Source organism: Phocoena sinus, chromosome 15, assembly GCF_008692025.1.
Source record: "Phocoena sinus isolate mPhoSin1 chromosome 15, mPhoSin1.pri, whole genome shotgun sequence".
In the NCBI taxonomy this organism is placed as follows: Eukaryota; Metazoa; Chordata; class Mammalia; order Artiodactyla; family Phocoenidae; genus Phocoena; species Phocoena sinus.
This window is the reverse complement of record NC_045777.1, coordinates 79,372,757-79,395,140: the sequence shown is the minus strand read 5'-3', so window position 1 is coordinate 79,395,140 and position 22,384 is coordinate 79,372,757. Positions and strand designations below refer to the sequence as shown.

The 22,384-nt window shown below is 43.5% G+C and overlaps 1 protein-coding gene across 2 annotated transcripts in view; it reads left to right on the top strand.

The window, feature by feature from the left end:
* HIP1 (huntingtin interacting protein 1) overlaps positions 1–22,384 on the top strand; it is a 154,283-nt gene that overhangs the window by 11,039 nt on the left and 120,860 nt on the right. Inside the window, exon 1 of one of the 2 annotated variants that reach the window (XM_032606530.1) lies at positions 1,036–1,090. The exons of the other annotated variant lie outside the window; for it this stretch is intronic. Within the exon in view, the coding sequence (XP_032462421.1) occupies positions 1,049–1,090 (42 nt within the window). The 5' untranslated portion in view covers positions 1,036–1,048. Of the gene's footprint in view, positions 1–1,035; positions 1,091–22,384 lie in introns of those variants that run through there. 2 annotated transcript variants of the gene reach the window in all.

The window sequence follows — 22,384 nt, the reverse complement described above, 5'->3', positions numbered from 1 at the left end:
AGGTGAACGCATCTGATCTGTGTCACATTGTACTGAAACGAAAGTTTTAGCAACACTGGTGGGTTCAAGGTGAGCGTGTTTCAGGAGTGGAGAATTCAGTGGGAGGGACAGATTTACACAGGTGGCTTCCGTGTGCAGGCACGGTACACCTAGAGCCAGCGGATTAGGAGCCTGATTTATGTTCTGGCAGTGGACTGCTAGGTGTTCTTTCTGCAGCTCAGAAATGTGAAGTGAAATGTGGTAGGTAGAATAACGTCCCCACCATCAACATATCCACCTGTGACTATGTTCTGTTACCTGGCGAAAGGGACTCTGCAGATGTAATGAAGGACCTCAAGATACGGAGAGGAGCCTGGAGTATCCAGGTGGGCCCAGTCTAATCACACATGCCCTTAAAAGCAGAGAATCTTCTCTGGCTGCCAAGCAGAAGAGAGACATGGCAGAAGGGGAAGTCAGAGGGATTCCAAGTGAGAGAAGGATTCAATGTGCCATTGCTGGCTCTGAGATGGAGGGGCTGATGTGCAGGGACCCAAGGGAAGCCTCCAGAAGCTCAGAGTGGCCCCTGGCCGACAACCAGCAAGGACATGGGGACCTCGGGTCTCAAATAGCAAGGAATTGAATTCTACCAACAACTGGAGTGAGCTTCAAAGCAAATTTTCCCCAGAGCTTCCAGTAAGGAATGCAGCCTGCTGACCCCTTGATTTTAGCCCAGTGAGACCTTGTTGGACTTCTGACCTATGGAACTGTGAGATGGTGAATGGGTGTTGTTTTAAGCTGCTAAGTTTGTGATAATTTGTTAAGCAGTGGTAAAAGCTAATACAGGATGGTAACAGGTAACGCACGCTCCAGGGCAAGAAGCCCAGTGGAGGCCAGGCCTCGCTGCACAGACAGGGCATGCTTTTAAACCTAGAGGAACACTTGTTATTTCATCCATGCTTGTTGTGGCCATAGATAAAACAATGGATTTCCACGCTTGGCACTTATTCACAGGTGTTTTATCCTGGAAAAAACAATTCAGCCTGTTCGAAACATTCTTTCCTGTTGGGCCATGGAGTTCTCTGGTGCAATTCCAAGTTCGAGGATCATAGATGTAAGTTACTTAGCCTTAAAAAAAATTTTTTTTTGATCAAGTGCTGTGCTGTCTATTAAAAAAAAAAAAAAGGCATGTGGGAAATCCCAGTGTTACCACAGGATCCTGATGGTGTCTTTGCTTGAGGGAACTGACTTAAAGGCAGGAAGCACAGGTGGGAATAAATGAAGGGCTTCCCTCAGGGTGGGCCTGCTGTGTCCTGAGACTTACTCAGGTTCGCTGGTGGTCTGGAATGTTCCCGTATCCTTGGGCTTAGCTGCAGAGCAGCCAGGAGGTCCTGGAACTCTGGATTAAGAATTGGGAAGCCTGGCCTCTCCTGGCTGTGGTTCTTTCTGTTCTGCCATGTTCCCTACCCTCTATAGGTCTGTGAAGTGAGGGGGTTGGATAAGATTGCCCCAAAGGCTTAGAAAATTGGGATTCCTTGCAAGTGTAGTTACTGAAGCAACAGCCCTGTCAGAATTGACTGCCTTCTAACAACACCTGACCATTGTTACCCCAGATTTTGGTTCTCAGCTTCAGACACTGAATTCTGTTTGGCTTTCCCCTCTGTGTGAGATCTTTCCTCCTGGATAACCCTGGCTGCACTTAGTTTCTATGGGTAACTTCTTCTGCGTTGGTCAGATGGACCTGTCCCCCCACCAAAAGAACTGGCCTCCCAAAGTCACTCAGAAAACACCCAGTGAGAAGCCCTTTGCAGTTGGTCACTTCTTCCCAGGCACCATCTTCTGTCTTCTGCTTAGAACTGCCAGGTATGTCTGCCCAGGCTGAGCACTGCACAACTTTGGAAGTGTCTTTTGAATTTCACCTTCCCGGTGGTAGCCCATCAGGCCTAACTTTGTAGCATAAATTTTTTTTCCAGAAAAACTCTTTGACACTGAATCAGAGGCCACATGGAGTGTCTGTCATGACGCCATTGCAGTGAACCTGAGGCCCGACCTATCAAATCTATTTGATTTAGAGAATGTTAGAGCCAGAAGGGATGTGTGAGATTCAAGCTAGCAGCTAAAGATGTGTTTCTTTAAATTTTACAAATAAACCTGAAACCTGTGGCCAGGGCATAAACACTGATTTTCCACAGTCTCCACCACTCCCTGTTGTCTTCTGCCAGCCTGCTTCATGCTTTGACCTTACCTCCCTGGTTCCTCTTTTTATCTAGATATGGTCTCTGATTCAATCCAGTTTCCTAAAGGGAAATGAAGATTAGAAAAGAAATGAAGATTAGAAAAAAAAAATAGGCAAGTCAGTGCCCAAATTTGAGGCAGACCCAGTTGTGTCTGGGTCTGGGTTGTGCCCCAAGACTCTGTAGACGTGATGAGCATGGGCTTTAGAGCCAGACGGTTTACCTGCCTGGGGTCCCAGGCAGCCCGCTTTACAGAGATGCTGGTGGGCATAGGTTAATCTGGATCAGTGAAGTAGAGATTTGTTGAAAGAGCATCTACAGTAATAAAAATACCTACCTCATACGGTTGTGAAAGGATCAAATGACATAATACATAAAAGATGCTCAATGCGTTGCCTTCCACGTGGTGAGCACTTGGAAATATCAGCTCTTATAATTATTCTCTTACTTGTACTTAGTAACGTCTGAGTTTGGGGGTTAGTGCACTATTTGGCACAGAGTGTAGGCACATGGCTGTTGGATAAGTAAATGGATGGGTCTTGGTCTGGTTTGTCTGCTCCCTGATGAGGCCCGGGTTGACGCTCTTCTAGATGAGGACCTACACAGGGAAGTCCCCGGGTTTTCAGGGGCGCCGTTTCAGAGGGTGGTGTGCAGAACCACAGGAGGAATTACCCGGAGATCTCAGGAGGTGTTTTCCTGGACCATGACCTGAACACATCGGCCTGCCTTTGCACAGGATCTCGGGTGAACCGCCTGCTTGGAGGAATCTGCATTTCTGGTTCTAAGGCCTCAGGAAAGACATTGAGGCACAAAGCTGGCTCAGAGGTGACAGTTAAGGTGACAGAGGGCATGCAGTGAGAATTGCCCAGTCTGGAAAGACAAAGGCTGAAGCAAGGATGCAGACGGGGAGAGAACACAGGCCCCCAGGGCAGGGCGTGGGGTTTGGGTTGAGGCTCTACCCCTGACTAGTTGTGTGATTTTATTTTCCTTAAAGGTATACACGTACAGGAGGAAAGAGTCAGTTCCACAGGCTTGTTACCAAAACCCAGCAGTCTCCTGGCCCAGTTCCTTCTCCCTCCCCAAGTATTTCCTGCTTAAACTGCTTTCATGATAGCCATTAGCATGAACCTGCCATTACATAAGAGAAAGATCTCGCTTTCATTAATATAGGTGCCTTCCATCCCCTGACAATCACTTTCCCTTCATTATCCCCCCAGAGTTTTAACTCTGTATTCAGTGTCAACTTTATCATGACCGTGTCCATGCTAGGGACAGCTGAGCCCCTCCTATATATATATATTTTTTTTTTAAATTAATCTTTATTTTTGGCTACATTGGGTCTTTGTTGCTGCGCGCAGGCTTTCTCTAGTTGCGGCAAGCGGGGGCTACTCTTCATTGCGGTGTGCAGGCTTCTCATTGCGGTGGCTTCTCTTTGTTGCAGAGCATGGGCTCTAGGCATGCGGGCTTCAGTAGTTGTGGCATGCGGGCTCAGTAGTTGTGGTGCACGGGCTTAGTTGCTCCACAGCATGTGGGATCTTCCCAGACCAGGGGTCGAACCCATGTCCCGTGCACTGGCAGGCAGATTCTTAACCACTGCACCACCCGGGAAGCGCCCCCCCCCATATTTTGATATACATTCCTGCATGCATTTTTGTTATTCTTTGTTTGCTTGGGTTCGTCACTGATTTATCTAGGACCATCCCTCCAGTGTGTAAATCGCCACCTACTTAATATGGTACGTATTGTCAGTTTCATCATCCTAGGGTCAAGTGAGAATGCGGATGGGCAGGGGCTTGGTAAGGAGTCAGGAATCATGAAGATGACCTAGACTGGGGATAATGGCTGCAGTCCAGAACTTTCTTTGTAAACCTCCAAACTGGACAGTAATTATAGGGCAAATGAAAGGATACCTCCCTGTGAAAAGAGTGGGGACTAAGGCACATCCAACCCAAGAGGCAAAATAGGCTACACGTGTTTCCAGGTCCATGAGGAGTTTGGATCAATTCATAGATGATGTAGCTGGGACTTATGAAGGAAAGTTTGAGCAATTAAGCGTGTCCTTATGTCATTGAGAACAACCTGCATGTCTCCCAGACCCCTGCTCCAGGAACAGCTGAGCCTAGGAGTTTTTTGAAAATTTATTTTCATTTATTCTGAGTGCCAGTTGAGTATATTTAGAATGTGTTTTGTCATGGAAAACGGGGAATAAAAACCAAGTGATAGGAGAGTCTTAAATGTCAGGGGAATTAGGCCTCAGAGTGAGGGGGCAGACTGGCTGTGAGACGCCCTAAAGCTCTGTTTCCTCATTTGCAAGTTACTTTACATAATAGTACAGGCCTGCAGTCTGTTATCCCCACAAAATCCCAGAGGCTCTGGAAACCTAAAGTTCTTTTCAAAGTTTGGTACCCGACCTGTTCTTGTCTGGGCCTATTTATAGTCTGTTATTTGCCCATCTTAGAATGGATGGTCATACAATACGCTGCAAAGATGTTACCGTGTTTGATTAGAGGGTGTTACCCAGACCCCCAAATTCCCAAACACACCAGCCCCCAAGAGTTTGGGATAAGGGATTGTACCCTGGAGTGCCCACTCCATCGTGTTGTTGGAAGGATCTGAATATGATACCTTAGATGGAAAAGATGAAGCACTATGCCAAGGAAATAGGAGGTGCTCAATAAGTAAATGTTAGCTGTTATCCTTATTATTCATTGGTTTTAGAATCACACTTGTAGAACTAGGAATAATTAACATCCAAGTCCAACTTCCTATATTCAGTCAAGATCATGATGAATTATTTTAAACTAAAAAGACTTGAAGTAGCAGCTTGGTGTGTAATAGCATGATCCAAAGACAGAACTGAGTTCAAATCCTGTCTCTGTTACTTACCACCCCTGTGACCTTGGGCAAATGCCTTAACTTCCTTGCCTCAGTTTTCCAATCTATATAGTGGGGGTAGTAATACCTCTCGAATGGGTTTACCCTGAGGATACAGAGAAAGTCAGAGAGGGCAGTGTATTGAAATGAATGACGATGTAGACTGACCTGGGCACATCACCTATGTGGCTTTCTTGCCAAAAGTCCATAACCTCAATTTAATCATGAGAAAACATCAGACAAACCCCAATTGAGGGATGTTCTACAGAATAACTGACCAGTCCTCTTCAAACATGTCAAGGTCATGAAAGACCAGGAATGACTAAGGATATGTGACAATTAATACAAGCTGGGATCCTGGATTGGATCCTGAAATAGAAAGAGGACACTGGGGGTGGGGGGGAGGGATAAAATAGGAGTTTGGGATTAACATATACACTACTATATATAAAATAGATAACCAACAAGGACCTACTGTGTAGCACAGGGAACTATACTCAATATTCTTTTTTAAAAATATATATAAATTTATTTATTTATTTTTGGCTGTGTTGGGTCTTTGTTGCTGTGCGCGGGCTTCCTCTAGTTGCGGTGAGCCAGGGCTACTCTTCGTTGTGGTGCGCAGGCTTCTCATTGTGGTGGCCTCTCATTGCGGAGCACGGGCTCTAGGCACACGGGCTTCAGTAGTTGTGGCTCACGGGCCTAGTTGCTCCACGGCATGTGGGATCTACCTGGACCAGGGCTTGAACCCATGTCCCCTGCATTGGCAGGCGGATTCTTAACCACTGCGCCACCAGGGAAGTCCCAATATACTCATTATTCTGTAATAACCTATATTGGAAAATAATTTGAAAAAGAATATATATGTGCATATATATATATATATATATATATATATATATAAAATAACTGAATCACTTTGCTGTACACCTGAAACTAACACAACATTGTAAATCAGCTATACTTCAGTTAAAAAAAAAAGAGGATACTAATGGAAAAACTGGAGAAATCTAAATTAATTTTGTAATATAGTTAATAATATTGTACCAAAGTGAATTTCTTCATTTTGATGATTTTTCCTATGGTTATATAAGATGTTAGTTAATATAAGGGGAAGCCAGGCAAAGATGTACAGGAACTTTGTACTATTTTTGCAGTTCTTCTGAAAGTCTAAAATTATCTCAAACTAAAATGTTAAAAATAAAAAAGAATGGCATGTTGCTTGGCAAACGTTAGTCAGGGCTAAGTAAACGTGCATTCCTTTACTCCCTTGGGTCATCGTGGAGACCCCGGAGACCCCACATGCAGAGGGACAGGACAGTGGTGTCTGAGGAGGGAAAGTATGGAAAGTCTAGGTTGCTTTGGAGGAGGGAACAGATCTGGGGCCTTTTCCAGAGAGGAGCTGCTTTGAGTGCCCCAGGTCTTGAAGGGAGAAATGGCGTAAGACCTTTGTCTGCAGTCTGGCAGATGTACTTCTGTTGGCCTCCTTCTGCTGCAGACGGCCTGGCCCACGTAGTTAAGCACTTAGCAGTCAAACAAGCTTAGCTCCAGCTCCAGTTTGGTTACTTATCTTGGGGGGGCCTTGGGAAAACTCCTCATCTGGAATATGGGGTAATGTACTGACATCTGGGCTCAGTGAATGGGTTGAATGAGAGAGCCTGGAGCAGTAGCCAGTGCCGGTGGTGGTTTCCCCTCCCCATGAAGCCTTCCTGAACGGCCCCCGTGGAAGTGCCCATCGCCCTCCAGGTCCCCCACAGCAGTCACTTTGTGTCCCAACAAGGGCCCTTTCTAGGGACACCCTTCTAAGTCCCATGGTTTGTGTATCTTGTTTGCCCCATGACTTAGAGCTTTTGTAAACCAAAGGGCTTTGCACATGGGGAAATACACAAATGTGGTTAGTAAATGAGTGGGTGAGTGAGAGAATGAATGAATGAGTATATGAGTGAGTCACTGAATGAATGAGTGAGTGATGATAAATGAGTGAATGATGAAGGAGTGAGTGAGCGAGTGAGTGAATGAATGAGTAGACTGATCTCCCTCCTGCCTCTCTGAAAGAGGACTATGTACCACATTCAGTTATCGGCCCAAACACTTGCCTGGTGTCAGGCAGTTCTCTCGAACGACTTTGGTGGTGTTCAGAGTGAACACCCTTTTATTATGGTTTTTCTCCCTCTATCTTGGATGCCAGTCATTGCTCCAGAAAAAGCAGTCAACTCCTTTCTTACACTGTTTGAACATCTCCAGCTTTAAAGCTCTTTGTCACTGCTTCAGAATTCTCCAGGCCTCTCTCCTTGTTGCTGAGAACTTTTTGCCACAGGAAATCAGGCTCATTTTAAGGGCCAAACAGTCACTAAATATAGCCTCCTGGCACAGATATTTAAAGAGCTGCGTTGATGATGTTATGTCTGAAGAGAGAAGAAGGAGAAGAAAATAACTTTTTTTTTCTTGATAGAAGAGTGAAGTTATACCAGATTTTCTGTGGGTCCACAGGGAGCAGAGTGCGGGTGTGGTGTCAGTGTCTTAATTATGAAATCACCGGCTTAGTGCTTGGGGCCAGGGAGTCATTTCTTGTTAATTCCTTCTCGTCTGTATTTAAAACTACCTCCTGTCCTGGAGAGTTACCTCGGGCGAGTGTGCGGTCCCTGTCAAGCCTGGCTCTCGGCGTGGGGGTGGGGGTGGGGCGGGGAGGGGAGGTGGAGTGCACAGGTAAGAGCTGCTCTGCCCTCTCCTGGGACCAGCATTTTTCCACGGGCTGTGCAGGCGGATGGTTCAGGCAGTAATGCGAGGGATGGGGAGCCATGGGGAGCGGCAGAGGAAGCTTCACTCGCTCGCCCGCCACCCACCTCCTGCTATGTGGCCCGGTTCCTAACAGGCCACAGGATACCGGTCCGTAGCCCAGGGGTTAGGGACCCCTGCCTCATAGCACATGTCTGGCGTGTTTATCCCGTAGCATGTGGCTTCAAATCTCATTTGCCTCCGTAGCTTTCTGGTACCTGGAGATGCTTTCAAGTTCATTTCCATGTTAATGATATTTTTTTAATGTGTTTTTTTCTAGTATGTCTACATATTATGTGGGAGAGGTCATGTGTATGACAGCTCAGTCTGCTCTTTTTATCTGAGTCTTAGTTCCCTATTATTCGTCTCCTGCAGCATAGCCAGAGAGCTTAAAATTTAAAAAAACAAAAACATAAATCAGATTATTTCACTGTCCTGCTTAAAACCTTCCAGGGGCTTCCTAATTGCTTAGAATAAAATCCACCTTCGTTAACTGAACTGTAAGGTCCTCTGTAAGCTGCTCACACCCTCACCGGCCCCAGCTTGCTTACCATGTGTCAGCTTCTTGCTCCTGTCTTAGAAACTTCGCATCAGCTCTTTGCTTTCCATCCAATTGCTACCTCTTTAAAGGGGCTTCTTCTGACTCCCCAGAAAGCTGTACCCACTCACTGTCTCATCAGCTCATTGTATTTTCTTCATGACACTTACCACTGGGTAGAGTCACCTTGTTTATTTGTTTTCGGGTTTCATCATTTGTCTCCCACCACCAAGGCCAGAATGGGGGCTTCATGAGCAACGGAAGGATCTGTGTTGCTTGCAGTTACAACCTCAGTCTCTACCACAGCACAGTGGGACAGCAGTTAACCCCAGGCTTCTCCTCTGCAGGTCACATCATTCAAACCCCTGCCACCTCTCTTCAGAATTCCTACCTGGAATCTCCCAGGAAAGAACGGTGGAGGTAGAGTCAAAGTTCAGTGTCCCAGTTCTGACTGCAGGGCACACTCCCCGTGTGATCTTGGACGAGTCACTTAACTTCTCCCAGTCTCCATTTTTTCATCTCTAAAGTGAGGACCACCGTACAAGATAGAGTTTTTGCTAGAATAAAATGTGAATGTTCGCACAGCCTTGGGAGGGGCAAAGGCAATCATTCTCATTTAGGGGCAAAAGTATTCACGTCTCAGTGAGGGGCTCCATGGGTGCTCCAGGGTCATGAAGCCCCGTGAGACTTTTCTCACCCCCTTCTTATTGGTGTCCCTCATACATCGTTTTTTTTTTGTCTCTGGGTGGCTGTATGGGTGGTAAGCATCATGTCGGCCAGCCAATAAATTTCTGAGGGCTTGCTCTACGTGACAGGTGTAAAAAACAGACCCCACCTCATGGAGGCTGTGCCTGGTCCCTGGAGGACAGGGGTGCCATCATCCTCTTTGGCTTGTTCTACAAAGTTCCATCAGGGTTTTGGATGCGTGGGTTAGTTGGAATGCCTGCCAAGAAGAGGAAGACCTGCCCGACAGCCTTCGTCACTCAGCAGACAAGGTTTCCCAAGCGCCTGCAGTGCCAGGCGCCAGGCGTCGTGCATGAATCAGACTTGATTGCTGAGTTTAAGTTGCTCCTAGACCCCAGGAAGAATGGGTGGGCTGAACGGTCACTGTGATCTGATCCGCTAACCACAGGAGCAGAGGATGCTGGCAAGGGTGGGAGGAGCCCAGCAAGGCAGGATTAACTGTCTCAAGTTGCTTATTAAAGAGCCCGGAGCCACACTGAGTCTTGCCGTGATTCTAAAAGTGGTTCTAAACCTGACAGCTGTGGAGAAGAGTAGAAAGCTCCGTGCAGACTGGAGGAGCTGGGGAGGCCTGGGGGCAGGTGGGTCTGGAAGAAGGCTTTGGAAAATGCGGTGGGGGGAGGCGGGGTGGGGGGGAGGCATGGGGACGGTGTAGCTGAGGGGAAGAGGGAGGGGGAAAGCATGAGTGAACAGGGAATACTGCAAGCAGAGGCCGCAGACTGGCAGCCCGAGGGCTGGATTCTTTTGTGGGCTTGTTTCGTTTGGCCCACACAGTGTTTTTTAAAAAATGGAACTCAGTGTCTTTACATGGAAAACACACTCTTTCCTTTACCACCATCCTTACCGTTCCTCATTTTCATCCCTGGCCTGTCTGAACACATTTATGGACCTGCCCTATTCACTGAAAACCCAGAAGAACCAATGGAAAAGGGTCTTAGAATTAATAAGCAAGTTCACTATAAGGAATAAAAGTGTTAGGAGTGAGATTATAAAAATTAATAATATATTTTCCTATATATTAGCAAGCAGCTTGAAACTATACTATAAAACAGATCCTATTCAGAGAAGCGGCAAGACCATAAAATATCTTTGTAAGAATCTATGTAATTGTTAATCCTTCACTTATAATTTACTGAGTGTCTGCTATGTATTTTATTTTAAATTAAAAATTTTTAAATTTACTTAATTTTGAGGAAGTAATACACTTACTTGATTAAAAAAAAAAAAGCAAGGGCTTCTCTGGTGGCGCAGTGGTTGAGAGTCCACCTGCCGATGCAGGGGACACAGGTTCGTGCCCCGGGCCGGGAAGATCCCACATGCCGGGGAGCGGCTGGGCCCGTGGGCCATGGCCGCTGAGCCTGGGCGTGCGGAGCCTGTGCTCTGCAACAGGAGAGGCCACAACAGTGAGAGGCCCACGTACTGAAAAAAAAAAAAAAAAAGCAAAAAGTCTCCCTCCCACTCCTGTCCCCCTGCTGCCTAGTTTCTGCTCAACTCCAAGAGAGAGAACCACTCACTTACTAATTTCTTTTTTTTTTTTTTGCGGTACGTGGGCCTCTCACTGTTGTGGCCTCTCCTGTTGCGGAGCACTGGCTCCGGACGCGCAGGCTCAGTGGCCATGGTTCACAGGACCAGCCGCTCCGCGGCATGTGGGATCTTCCCAGACCGTGGCACGAACCCGTGTCCCCTGCATCGGCAGGCGGACTCTCAACCACTGCGCCACCAGGGAAGCCCACTAATTTCTTTTTGTGTCCATTCAAATATTTAATTTTTATGTATAAGCAAATATACATATACTGGAATATTACCCTCTTCCCCACTTTTTATATAAATGATAGTTCAGAATCACTTTTTTGCTTAACCAACTATCTTGGCAGTTTTTATATATCAGCAGATAACAGGCTTCCTCATTCTTTTTTACAGTTGAATAGTAAAAATATTGATTTGAGATAAGACCATGGGCTCCAGAGTAAAATTGCTTGGATTTGAACCTGGTTCTGTCTCTGTGACCTTGAACTAATTATCTCTCTGTGTCTTAGTTGTTTTCATATGTAAGTGGAAATGATAGGTACCAGCTCATACTGGTGCAAGAATTTGGTGAGATGATGCTTATAAAAGGGCTTAGAACAAGGTGTGGCATCTAGTGAGCCCCCTAAATATTAGCTGCTTTTCTTATTCTTCTTATAATGATGAATATACTATACATGCAGGGTAAGGTAAAGGAATAAGGAGTGACTTCGGCGGGGGAGGGTATATGTGATAGAGGGGTCCTGATGAAAATTATAAGACTTTACTGAGAGATATAAAGCAGATGTGCTAGTGGAGAGACGTACTTTGTTTCCAGATGGAAACTATGGAATTTGTAGAGAGGTCAGCTCTTTCTAGTGTAATTTATACTTGTCCTATTTGTAAACAAAACCCCAGTAGAATTTATTTTGGAACTTCAGTTTTTCTAAAACTTATCAGGAAGAATAAATAAGAAAAATTTTAAGGGCTTCCCTGGTGGCGCAGTGGATAAGAATCCACCTGCCAACACAGGGGACGTGGGTTCAATCCCTGGTCCGGGAAGATCGCACATGCTGCGGACCAACTAAGCCCATGCGCCACAACTACTGAGCCCGTGCTCTAGAGCCTGCGAGCCACAACTACTGAGCCTGTGAGCCACAACTACTGAAGCCCACGTGCCTAGAGCCCATGCTCTGCAACAAGAGAAGCCACCGCAACGAAAGCCCGCGCACCGCAATGAAGAGTAGCCCCCGCTCACCACAACTAGAGGAAGCCTGTGTGTAGCAACAAAGACCCAACACAACCAAAAATAAATAAATGAAATAAATTTAGAAAAAAAAAGAAAAATGTTAAAACTTTGAAAAAGATTGCAGTGAGGACAAACTTTCCCTACTAAATATCCAAACACATTTTAATGATTAAAATAGTGACTTACTCGTTTAAGAATAAGTAGATCAGTAAAATAGTATAAATAGCCCAGAAACATACTTTATACACATGTAAATTAATTCTATGTCAAAAGTAACCTCACAAGTCAATAGGAATGGAAGGATTATTTAACAAATTAGGTGGGGCTCGTTTGGTTAGCTGTTTGGGAGAAGAGGATGTTTAGATTCTCACCTCAAGCTGCATGCCTGTATAAATTCCAAACAGATAAAAAAGTTAAATTTGAGGGGGAAAAAAATCAAACCATTAGAAAAACGCTTGAAGAAGGTAGAAGGAAGTTTGGGGTAGAGGAGGACCTTTGAATTTTAAAGCAGTCAAAAATATCACAGTGAGGACTTCCCTGGTGGCGCAGTGATTAAGAATCCGCCTGCCAACGCAGGGGACACGGGTCCGATCCCTGGTCCGGGAAGATCCCACATGCCGCAGACCAACTAAGCCTGTGCGCCACAACTACTGAAGCCTGCGTGCCTAGAGCCCATGCTCTGCAACAAGAGAAGTCACCGCAATGAGAAGCCTGCACACCACAGTGAAGAGTAACCCCTGGTTGCCGCAACTAGAGAAAGCCTGCGTGAAGCAACGAAGACCCAACACAGCCAAAAAAAAAAAAAAAAATCACAGTGAAAACAACGCTGATTTATGCGATCACAAAAAGTTACGGGTTCCGTATTAGTTTTCTAGGTTGGCTGTAGTAAAGTGCCATATACTACTTGGCTTAAAACAACAGAAATTTACTGTTTCACTGTTCTGGAGGCTAGACGTCCAAAATCAAGCTGTCGGCAGGGCCATGCTCCCTCTGAAACCTACAGGAAGAAATCCTTCCTTGCCTCCCAGTTTCTGGTGTTTGCTGGCACTCCTTGGTAGCCTGTGGCTTGTAGGCGCATCACTCCAGCCTCTGTCTCCATGTTCCTGTGGAGTTCTCCCTGTGGGTCTCTGTGTCTCTCTCTTCTTATAAGGACACCAGTCATATTGGGTTAAGGGCCCATCCTTAACCAGCGTGATCTTATCTCAACTAATTACACATGCAACAACCCTATTTCCAAATAAGGTCACATTCTGCAGTACTAGGGTGTAGGACTTCAACATATCTTTTTTGGGGGATGTCACTTAACCCATCACTGGCTTCATATGTCAAAGCACAATACAGGACTTCAGCTAAAGTAGTGGATTGGCTGCACGCCTTCATCTCCCAAGATTTGCTACAACAATAGTGAAAATAAGAATGATGAAGACTCACCAAGACAAAGAATGAGAAAGGGATTATTATCAAATAAGATACTTAAAACGGTTTGGAGAGAATGGAAGAGGTGATGACAGGAGGAGGGCAGATGGATGTGCTTGAGCTTGGAGGCATCATGGTGGGGATGGGGGTCGGGGGGAGGCGGGACTGAAGTCAGGTGGAGAGGATGTCCGTCTGTAAGAACTGACCACCCCCGGCTGCCGCGCCTGCTGTATTCAAGCAGGCAGGCATTTATACTGCAGCTGTGAAGCTGTGAACCAGGTGGGAGAAACTGACCCAGGAAAGATCCTCACTCAGAAACGCCTTGTTGGGAATTCCCTGGTGGTCCAGTGGTTAGGACTCTGCACTTCCACTGCAAGGGGCACGGGTTCAGTTCCTGGTCGAGGAACTAAGATCCTGCTAGCCCGCAGCACAGCCCCCTCCCACACACACACCCCCCCCCCCCAAAAAAAAAAAAAAGAAAAGAAACTCCATGTAGCAGAGGGTATTGAAAACAAGGGATTAGCCTGGAACCTTCACACCATCCAGATGAGTCAAGTACATCCACATCCCAGGCAGGTGATCAGAAGGTGCTTCTCTGGAGAAATTCAAGTCCTCAGAGCAAAACCCTCCCAGCCTGATCTCTGGGAGGCCCAGAGGTGGCCTGGTTCCCTGTGCACCCTCCCTAAAACGAAATTTGCCAGTTGATACATTACACCTCTGGGAACTTCCACATGGAACTTCCAATTAACTTTTTAGAGCCACACAGTTAATAGAAACACCTAATCAAGGATTAGCCATCGGGGACTTCCCTGGTGGTGCAGTGGTTAAGAATCCACCTGCCAATGCAGGGGACACGGGTTCGAGCCCTTGTCCGGGAAGATCCCACATGCCGCGGAGCAACTAAGCCGTGCGCCACAACTACTGAGCCTTCATGCCACAACAACTGAAGGCCTCACGCCTAGAGCCCGTGCTCCTCAACAAGAGAAGCCACCACAATGAGAAGCTCGTGCACCACAACGAAGAGTAGCCCCTGCTCACCACAGCTAGAGAAAGCCCGCACGCAGCAATGAAGACCCAACGCAGCCAAAAATAAATAAATAAATAAATAAAAGGATTAGCTGTCGGATAAGGAAAGGCAAGCCCCTGCATGAACAAAAGAACTTAACAATCAGGAAAGAGCAATCTATAAAAAACAGACAATGCCAGTTCAGAAGAAAACTTGAGGAACTTCCAAGTAGTATTCTCTTAGAGTTCAAGAGGGCAGTGAACTCCAAATTTCAGTCGAAGGTAGAGGAGCTAAACCTGAAGAAATCTCTCACAAAGTAGCAAAAAAGGACAAGGAGTTGAAAAGTACAGAGAACAGATGAGAGTCATGGAGCATCAATCCAGAATGTTCAGTATAAACACACTTAGAGTTCTGGAAAGAGACACAGAGGCACCAGAGGGGAGGAAATCAGAGAATTTGTACAAGGAACACAATTGCAGACCACCAGTTGCCAGCATAATAAAAGACACGCCAAGGCACAACGTAGTGAAATTTTAGAACACCAGGCGTAACAAGGTTCTACAAGCTTCCAGAGAGGAAAAACAGGCATCAGGCCAAGGAATGAGAGTTGGATGGGACCAGAATTTTTCAAGAGTGACTCTGGAGGCTAGGTGTCGCATACCCGCCGGGGTTGTGGGGGAAGAGGATTTTCTATCAATTTCATACCCAGCCAAGTGACTAATAATAAAGTGTGAAAGCAGAACAGAGATATTTCCAGATAATCTAGGATGTAAAACATGTATCTCTGGGACTCCTTTTACTGGAGGGTGGACTTCAGCAAGACAAGAGGAAGGGGGAACGTGAGATTCAGGAAAAGTGGATCCAGCACAGGCAAGTGGCAAAGGATGCTGAGGGTTGCCTCCTGGAGATGAGACACCCCACACAATATCCGACACAACAGAGCAGTTGGGAAACTTTCAGAACGTGTATGTAGAAAATTATGCAACTAAAAGAACAGAGGAATTGTTAACTCCCAGAAAAGTAAAAAATTGAGCAAGAATGGAAATGTAATCATCCCTTTCCACTTGGATCTGTGCTGAGTGACATTTCTTTTTTTTAATTTATTTGATTTATTTATTTTTGGCTGCATTGGGTCTTCATTGCTGTGTGTGGGCTTTCTCTAGTTGCAGAGAGCGGGGGCTACTCTTCGTTGTGGTGCACGAGTTTCTCATTGTGGTGGCTTCTCTTGTTGTGGAGCACGGGCTCTAGGTGCACGGGCTTCAGTAGTTGTGGCTCGTGGGCTCTAGAGCGCAGGCTCAGTAGTTGTGGCGCAGGGGCTTAGTTGCTCCACGGCATGTGGGATCTTCCCGGACGAGGGCTCGAACCCGTGTCCCCTGCATTGGCAGGCGGATTCTTAACCACTGCACCACCAAGGAAGTCCTGAGTGACATTCCTCTGTAGTCATCATTTAAACACTTATTATTTCACTAAAATATTTGTATAACTATGATGAGAAGATGAGGAAGGAGAGGTGGTGGGAGAGCTAAGGGAATTATATCTTATCTGTCATAATAGGAAGTCATTAGGTAACATTTAAAATTAGTAAATGAAGAGATGGCAGCATAAGTATATTAATTGGATATCTCGAATTCATTATGAGAAGGGAAAAGAGATCAAAAGCGTGACTGCCTTTGGGAAGTAGAATTGGGAAGATGGAACAGATGACAGCTTGATGATTACAAGCTGTCCTTACCACTTGATTTTGGTGGTGGTGGTGTAAAATTTCACATAACATAAAATGAACCATTAACCATTTGAAAATATACACTTCAGTAGCATTTAGTACACTCACAGTGTTGTGCAACCTCTACCTCTGTCTAGTTCTAAGACATTTTCATGCCCCCCTGCAAAGGAAACCACATATCCATCAAGCAGCCCCTCCCCACCCCCTGTCTCTTTCCCCCAACCCTCCAGCTCCTGGCAACCACTAATCTGCCTTCTGTCTCTACTGATTTACCTATTCTGGAAGTTTGATTTCAATGGAATCACACAGTATGTGACCTTTTGTGTCGGCATCTTTCATTTAGCATGATGTTTTTGAGGTTCACCCATGTTGTAATATGTCTCAGTGTTTCATGCCTTTTTATGGCTGAATAATATTCTCTTGCCTGAATAATACCAGCTTTGTTTGTTTATCCATTCAGTAACTGAAGGACATTTGGGTTATTTCCACTTGGGGCTGTTGTGAATGGTGACGCTATGAACATTCATTGTTCAAGTATTTGTTTGAATATCTGTTTTCAATTCTTAGGGTATAAACGTAGGAATGGAATTGCTGGGTCATGTCGTAATTCTATATTTAACTTTCTGAGGAATTCCCAAACTCTTCCACTGAAGTTACACCATTTTACATTTCCCGCCAGCAATGTATGAGGGTTCCAGTTTCTCTGCATCCTTGCCAGCATCTGTTATTTTCTGTTTTTTGTTTTTTTTAATAGCCATCCTAGTGGGTGTGAAGTAGTATCTTGTGATTTTGATTTGTATTTCCTTACTGACTAATGATGTTGAGTATCTTCTCAGGTGCTTTTTACCCACTTGTATATTTTTTTTTTTTTTTTTTTTGCGGTACGCGGGCCTCTCACTGTTGTGGCCTCTCCTGTTGTGGAGCACAGGCTCCGGACGCGCAGGCTTAGCGGCCATGGCTCACGGGCCCAGCCGCTTCGCGGCATGTGGGATCTTCCCGGCCCGGGGCACGAACCTGTGTCCCCTGCATCGGCAGGTGGACCCCTTTACCTATTTTTAAACTGGATTGTTTTTCTTGTTGCTGAGTTGTAAGTGTGCTTTATATATTCTGGATACTAGACTCTGATCAGATATATGATTTGCAAATATTGTCTCCCATTCTGTCTTTTCACTTTCTTGGTAGTGTTACCATCTGATTTTAAAACTATATTCATGTGTGATTTTGATGATCTTTATTAAAAAAATTAAAATTAGTAAAAGAATAAAATCATAGATATTATTTTTTAAAGATAATATGTTTAAAAATGATAGAGTAACTATCTTAGTATATAAAAAATTTATACAGACCTCTAAGAAAGACACAGACTCCAATAGATAACTGGATATGAATAGATGACTCACAAAGGAAGGAAAAAATTTTAAAAACACAAGAAAAATTAGTAAGAGATACAAATTAATCGAATAAGATATTTGTACTTTTTTTCCTAGTGACAAAATTGAATAATGTCAGGATACACAAAATAGATACTCTTCTGATAAAGAAAGTACAAATTGGTATGCCTTATTGTTTTTCAAATATTTATTTGGCTGCAGCGGGTCTACGTTGCGGCATGCAGGCTCTCAGTTGCAGCACGTGGAATCTAGTTCCCTGACCAGGGATTGAACCTGGGCCCCCGGCCCCCTGCATTGGGAAACATGTAGTTTTGACCACTGGACACCAGGGAAGTCCCTGGTACGCCTTTTGGAAAGCAGTTTGGCACAATGTATTGAGAATCTTAAAAATATTGTTACTCTTTGACCCAGTAATTCAACTTCTAAGAATCTACCCTAAGAAAATAACTTGAAATATAAAACCCCTCTTACATACAAAGATGTTTGTCATAGTGTTAGTTTAAGAATGAAAAATTGCAAACAACCTAAACATTCAACAGATGGTGGATGAGTAATTTCTGATACACCCAGTGCTTGAAAATGCCTACCACATAGTAGGCATAAAATAAGTAGTTGCTGAATGAACCAAAACATCCATAGGATGAGATATTATGCAATCTTGTGAAATTGTATTTATATTATTTTTTAATAATATGAAATTCTTAACCTTCAAGGCAAAAATGACATTTAAAAGTTTATCCGGAATATGGTCCAACCATCTCTCTTCGTTTAAATTTAATTTTAAATATTTCTTAATACAGCAGGTCCCTATTAGTCACCAGTTTTATGCACATCAGTATATACATGTCAATCCCAATCGCCCAGTTCATCACACCACCACCACCACCCCACCACCACTTTCCCCCCTTGGTGTCCATACGTTTGTTCTCTACATCTGTGACTCAATTTCTGCCCTGCAAACCAGTTCATCTGTACCATTTTTCTAGGTTCCACATATATGCGTTAATATATGATATTTGTTTTTCTCTTTCTGACTTACTTCACTCTGTGTGACAGTCTTTAGATCCATCCATGTCTCTACAAATGACCCAATTTTGTTCCTTTTTATGGCTGAGTAATATTCCATTGTATATATGTACCACACCTTCATTATCCATTCGTCTGTCGATGGGCATTTAGGTTGCTTCCATGACCTGGCTATTGTAAATAGTGCTGCAATGAACATTGGGGTGCATGTGTCTTTTTGAATTATGGTTTTCTCTGGGTATATGCCCAGTAGTGGAATTGCTGGATCATATGGTAATTCTATTTTTAGTTTTTTAAGGAACCTCCATACTGTTCTCCATAGCAGCTGTATCAATTTGCATTCCCACCAACAGTGCAAGAGGGTTCCCTTTTCTCCACACCCTCTCCAACATTTATTGTTTATAGATTTTCTTATGATGCCCATTCTAACTGGTGTGAGGTGATACCTCATTGTAGTTTTGATTTGCATTTCTCTAATAATCAGTGATGTTGAGCAGCTTTTCATGTGCTTCTTGGCCATCTGTATGTCTTCTTTGGAGAAATGCCTTTTTAGGTCTTCTACCCATTTTTGGATTGGGTTGTTTGTTTGTTTAATATTGAGCTGCATGAGCTGTTTATATATTTTGGAGATTAATCCTTTGTCCGTTGATTCATTTTCAAATATTTTCTCTCATTCTGAGGTTTGTCTTTTCATCTTGTTTATGGTTTCCTTTCCTGTGCAAAAGTTTTGAAGTTTCATTAGGTCCCATTTGTTTATTTTTGTTTTTATTTCCATTACTCTAGGAGGTGGATCAAAAAAGATCTTGCTGTGATTTATGTCAAAGAGTGTTCTTCCTATGTTTTCCTCTAAGTTTTATAGTGTCTGGTCTTACATTTAGGTCTCGAATCCATTTAGAGTTTATTTTTGTGTATGGTGTTAGGGAGTGTTCTAATTTCGTTCTTTTACAGGTAGCTGTCCAGTTTTCCCAGCAACACTTATTGAAGAGACTGTCTTTTCTCCATTGTATATCCTTGCCTCCTTTGTCATAGATTAGTTGACCATAGGTGCGTGGATTTATCTCTGGGCTTTCTATCTTGCTCCATTGACCTATGTTTCTGTTTTTTTGCCAGTACCATATTGTCTTGATTACTGTAGCTTTGTAGTATAGTCTTAAGTCAGGGAGTCTGATTCCTCCAGCTCCGTTTTTTTCCCTCAAGACTGCTTTGGCTATTTGGGGTCTTTTGTGTCTCCATACAAATTTTAAGATTTTTTGTTCTAGTTCCGTAAAAAGTTACATTGGAAATTTGATGGGGATTGCATTGAATCTGTAGATTGCTTTGGGTAGTATAGTTATTTTCACAATATTGATTCTTCCAGTCCAAGAACATGGTATATCTCTCCATCTGTTGGTATCATCTTTTTTTTTTTTTGCGGTACGTGGGCCTCTCACTGTTGTGGCCTCTCCCGCTGTGGAGCACAGGCTCCGGACGTGCAGGCTCAGTGGCCATGGCTCATGGGCCCAGCTGCTCCGTGGCATGTGGGATCTTCCTGGACCGGGGCACAAATCCGTGTCCCCTGCATCGGCAGGCAGACTCTCAACTGCTGCGCCACCAGGGAAGCCCCGGTATCATCTTTAATTTCTTTCAAAAGTGTCTTATAGTTTTCTGCATAAAGGTCTTTTGTCTCCCTAGGTAGGTTTTTGCCTAGGTATTTTATTCTTTTTCTTGCAGTGGTAAATGGGAGTGTTTCCTTAATTTCTCTTTCTGATTTTTCATCACTAGTGTATAGGAATGCAAGAGATTTCTGTGCATTAATTTTGTATCCTGCTACTTTTACAAATTCATTGATTAGCTCTAGTAGTTTTCTGGTGGCATCTTTGGGTTTCTCTATGTATAGTATCATGTCATCTGCAAACAGTGACAGTTTTACTTCTTGTTTTCCAATTTGTATTCCTTTTATTTCTTTTTCTTCTCTGATTGCTGTGGCTAGGACTTCCAAAACTATGTTGAATAATAGTGGTGAGAGTGGACACCCTTGTCTTGTTCCTGATCGTAGAGGAAATGCTTTCTGTTTTTCACCATTGAGAATGATGTTTGCTGTGGGTTTGTCATATATGGCCTTTATTATGTTGAGGTAGGTTCCCTCTAGGCCCACTTTCTGGAGAGTTTTTATCATAAATGGGTGTTGAATTTTGTCAAAAGCTTTTTCTGCACCTATTGAGATGATCGTATGGTTTTTGTTCTTCAATTTGTTAATATGGTGTATCACATTGATTGGTTTACATATATTGAAGAATCCTTGCATCCCTGGGATAAATCCCACCTGATCATGGTGTATGATCCTTTTAATGTGTTGTTGGATTCTGTTTGCTAGTATTTTGTTGAGGATTTTTGTGTCTATATTCATCAGTGATATTGGTCTGTAATTTTCTTTTTTTGTAGTATCTTTGTCTGGTTTTGGTATCAGGGTGATGGTGGCCTCATAGAATGAGTTTGGGAGTGTTCCTTCCTCTGCAATTTTTTGGAAGAGTTTGAGAAGGATGGGTGTTAGCTCCTCTCTAAGTGTTTGATAGAATTCACCTGTGAAGCCATCTGGTTCTGGACTTTTGTTTGTTGGAAGATTTTTAATCACAGTTTCAGTTTCATTACTTGTGATTGGTCTGTTCATATTTTCTATTTCTTCCTGGTTCAGTCTTAGAAGGTTATACCTTTCTAAGAATTTGTCCATTTCTTCCAGGTTGTCCATTTTATTGGCATAGAGTTGCTTGTAGTAGTCTCTTAGGATGCTTTGTATTTCTGTGGTGTCTGTTGTAACTTCTCCTTTTTCATTTCTAATTTTATTGATTTGAGTCCTCTCCCTCTTTTTCTTGATGAGTCTGGCTAATGGTTTATCAATTTTGTTTATCTTCTCAAAGAACCAGCTTTTACTTTTACTGATCTTTGCTATTGTTTTCTTTGTTTCTATTTCATTTATTTCTGCTCTGATCTTTATGATTTCTTTCCTTCTGCTAACTTTGGTTTTGTTTGTTCTTCTTTCTTTAGTTCTTTTAGGTGTAAGGTTAGATTGTTTATTTGAGATTTTTCTTGTTTCTTGAGGTAGGCTTGTATAGCTATAAACTTCCTGCTTAGAATTGCTTTTGCTGCATCCCATAGGTTTTATGTCATTGTGTTTTCGTTGTCCTTTGGCTCTAGGTATTTTTTGATTTCCTCTTTGATTTCTTCAGTGATCTCTTGGTTATTTAGTAACATATTGTTTAGCCTCCATGTCTTTGTGTTTTCTACGTTTTTTCCCCTGTAATTCATTTTTAATCTCATAGTGTTGTGGTCAGAAAAGATGCTTGATATGATTTCAGTTTTCTTAAATTTACTGAGGCTTGATTTGTGACCCAGGATGTGATCTATCCTGGAGAATGTTCCGTGCGCACTTGAGAAGAAAGTGTAATCTGTTGTTCCTGGATGGAATGTCCTATAAATATCAATTAAATCTATCTGGTCTATTGTGTCATTTAAAGCTTCTGTTTCCTTATTTATTTTCATTTTGGATGTTCTGTCCATTGATGTAAGTGAGGTGTTAAAGTCCCCCACTATTATTGTGTTACTGTCGATGTCCATAGCAGTTGCCTTATGTATTGAGGTGCTCCTGTGTTGGATGCATATATATTTATAATTGTTATCTGTTCTTCTTGGATTGATTCCTTGATCATTATGTAGTGTCATTCCTTGTCTCTTGTAACATTCTTTATTTTAAAGTCTATTTTATGTGATATGAGTATTGCTACTCCAGCTTTCTTTAGATTTCCATTTGCATGGAATATCTTTTTCCATCCCCTCACTTTCAGCCTGTATGTGTCCCTAGGTCTGAAGTGGGTCTCTTGTAGACAGCATATATATGGGTCTTGTTTTTGTATCCATTCATGAAGCCTGTGTCTTTTGGTTGGAGCATTTAATCCATT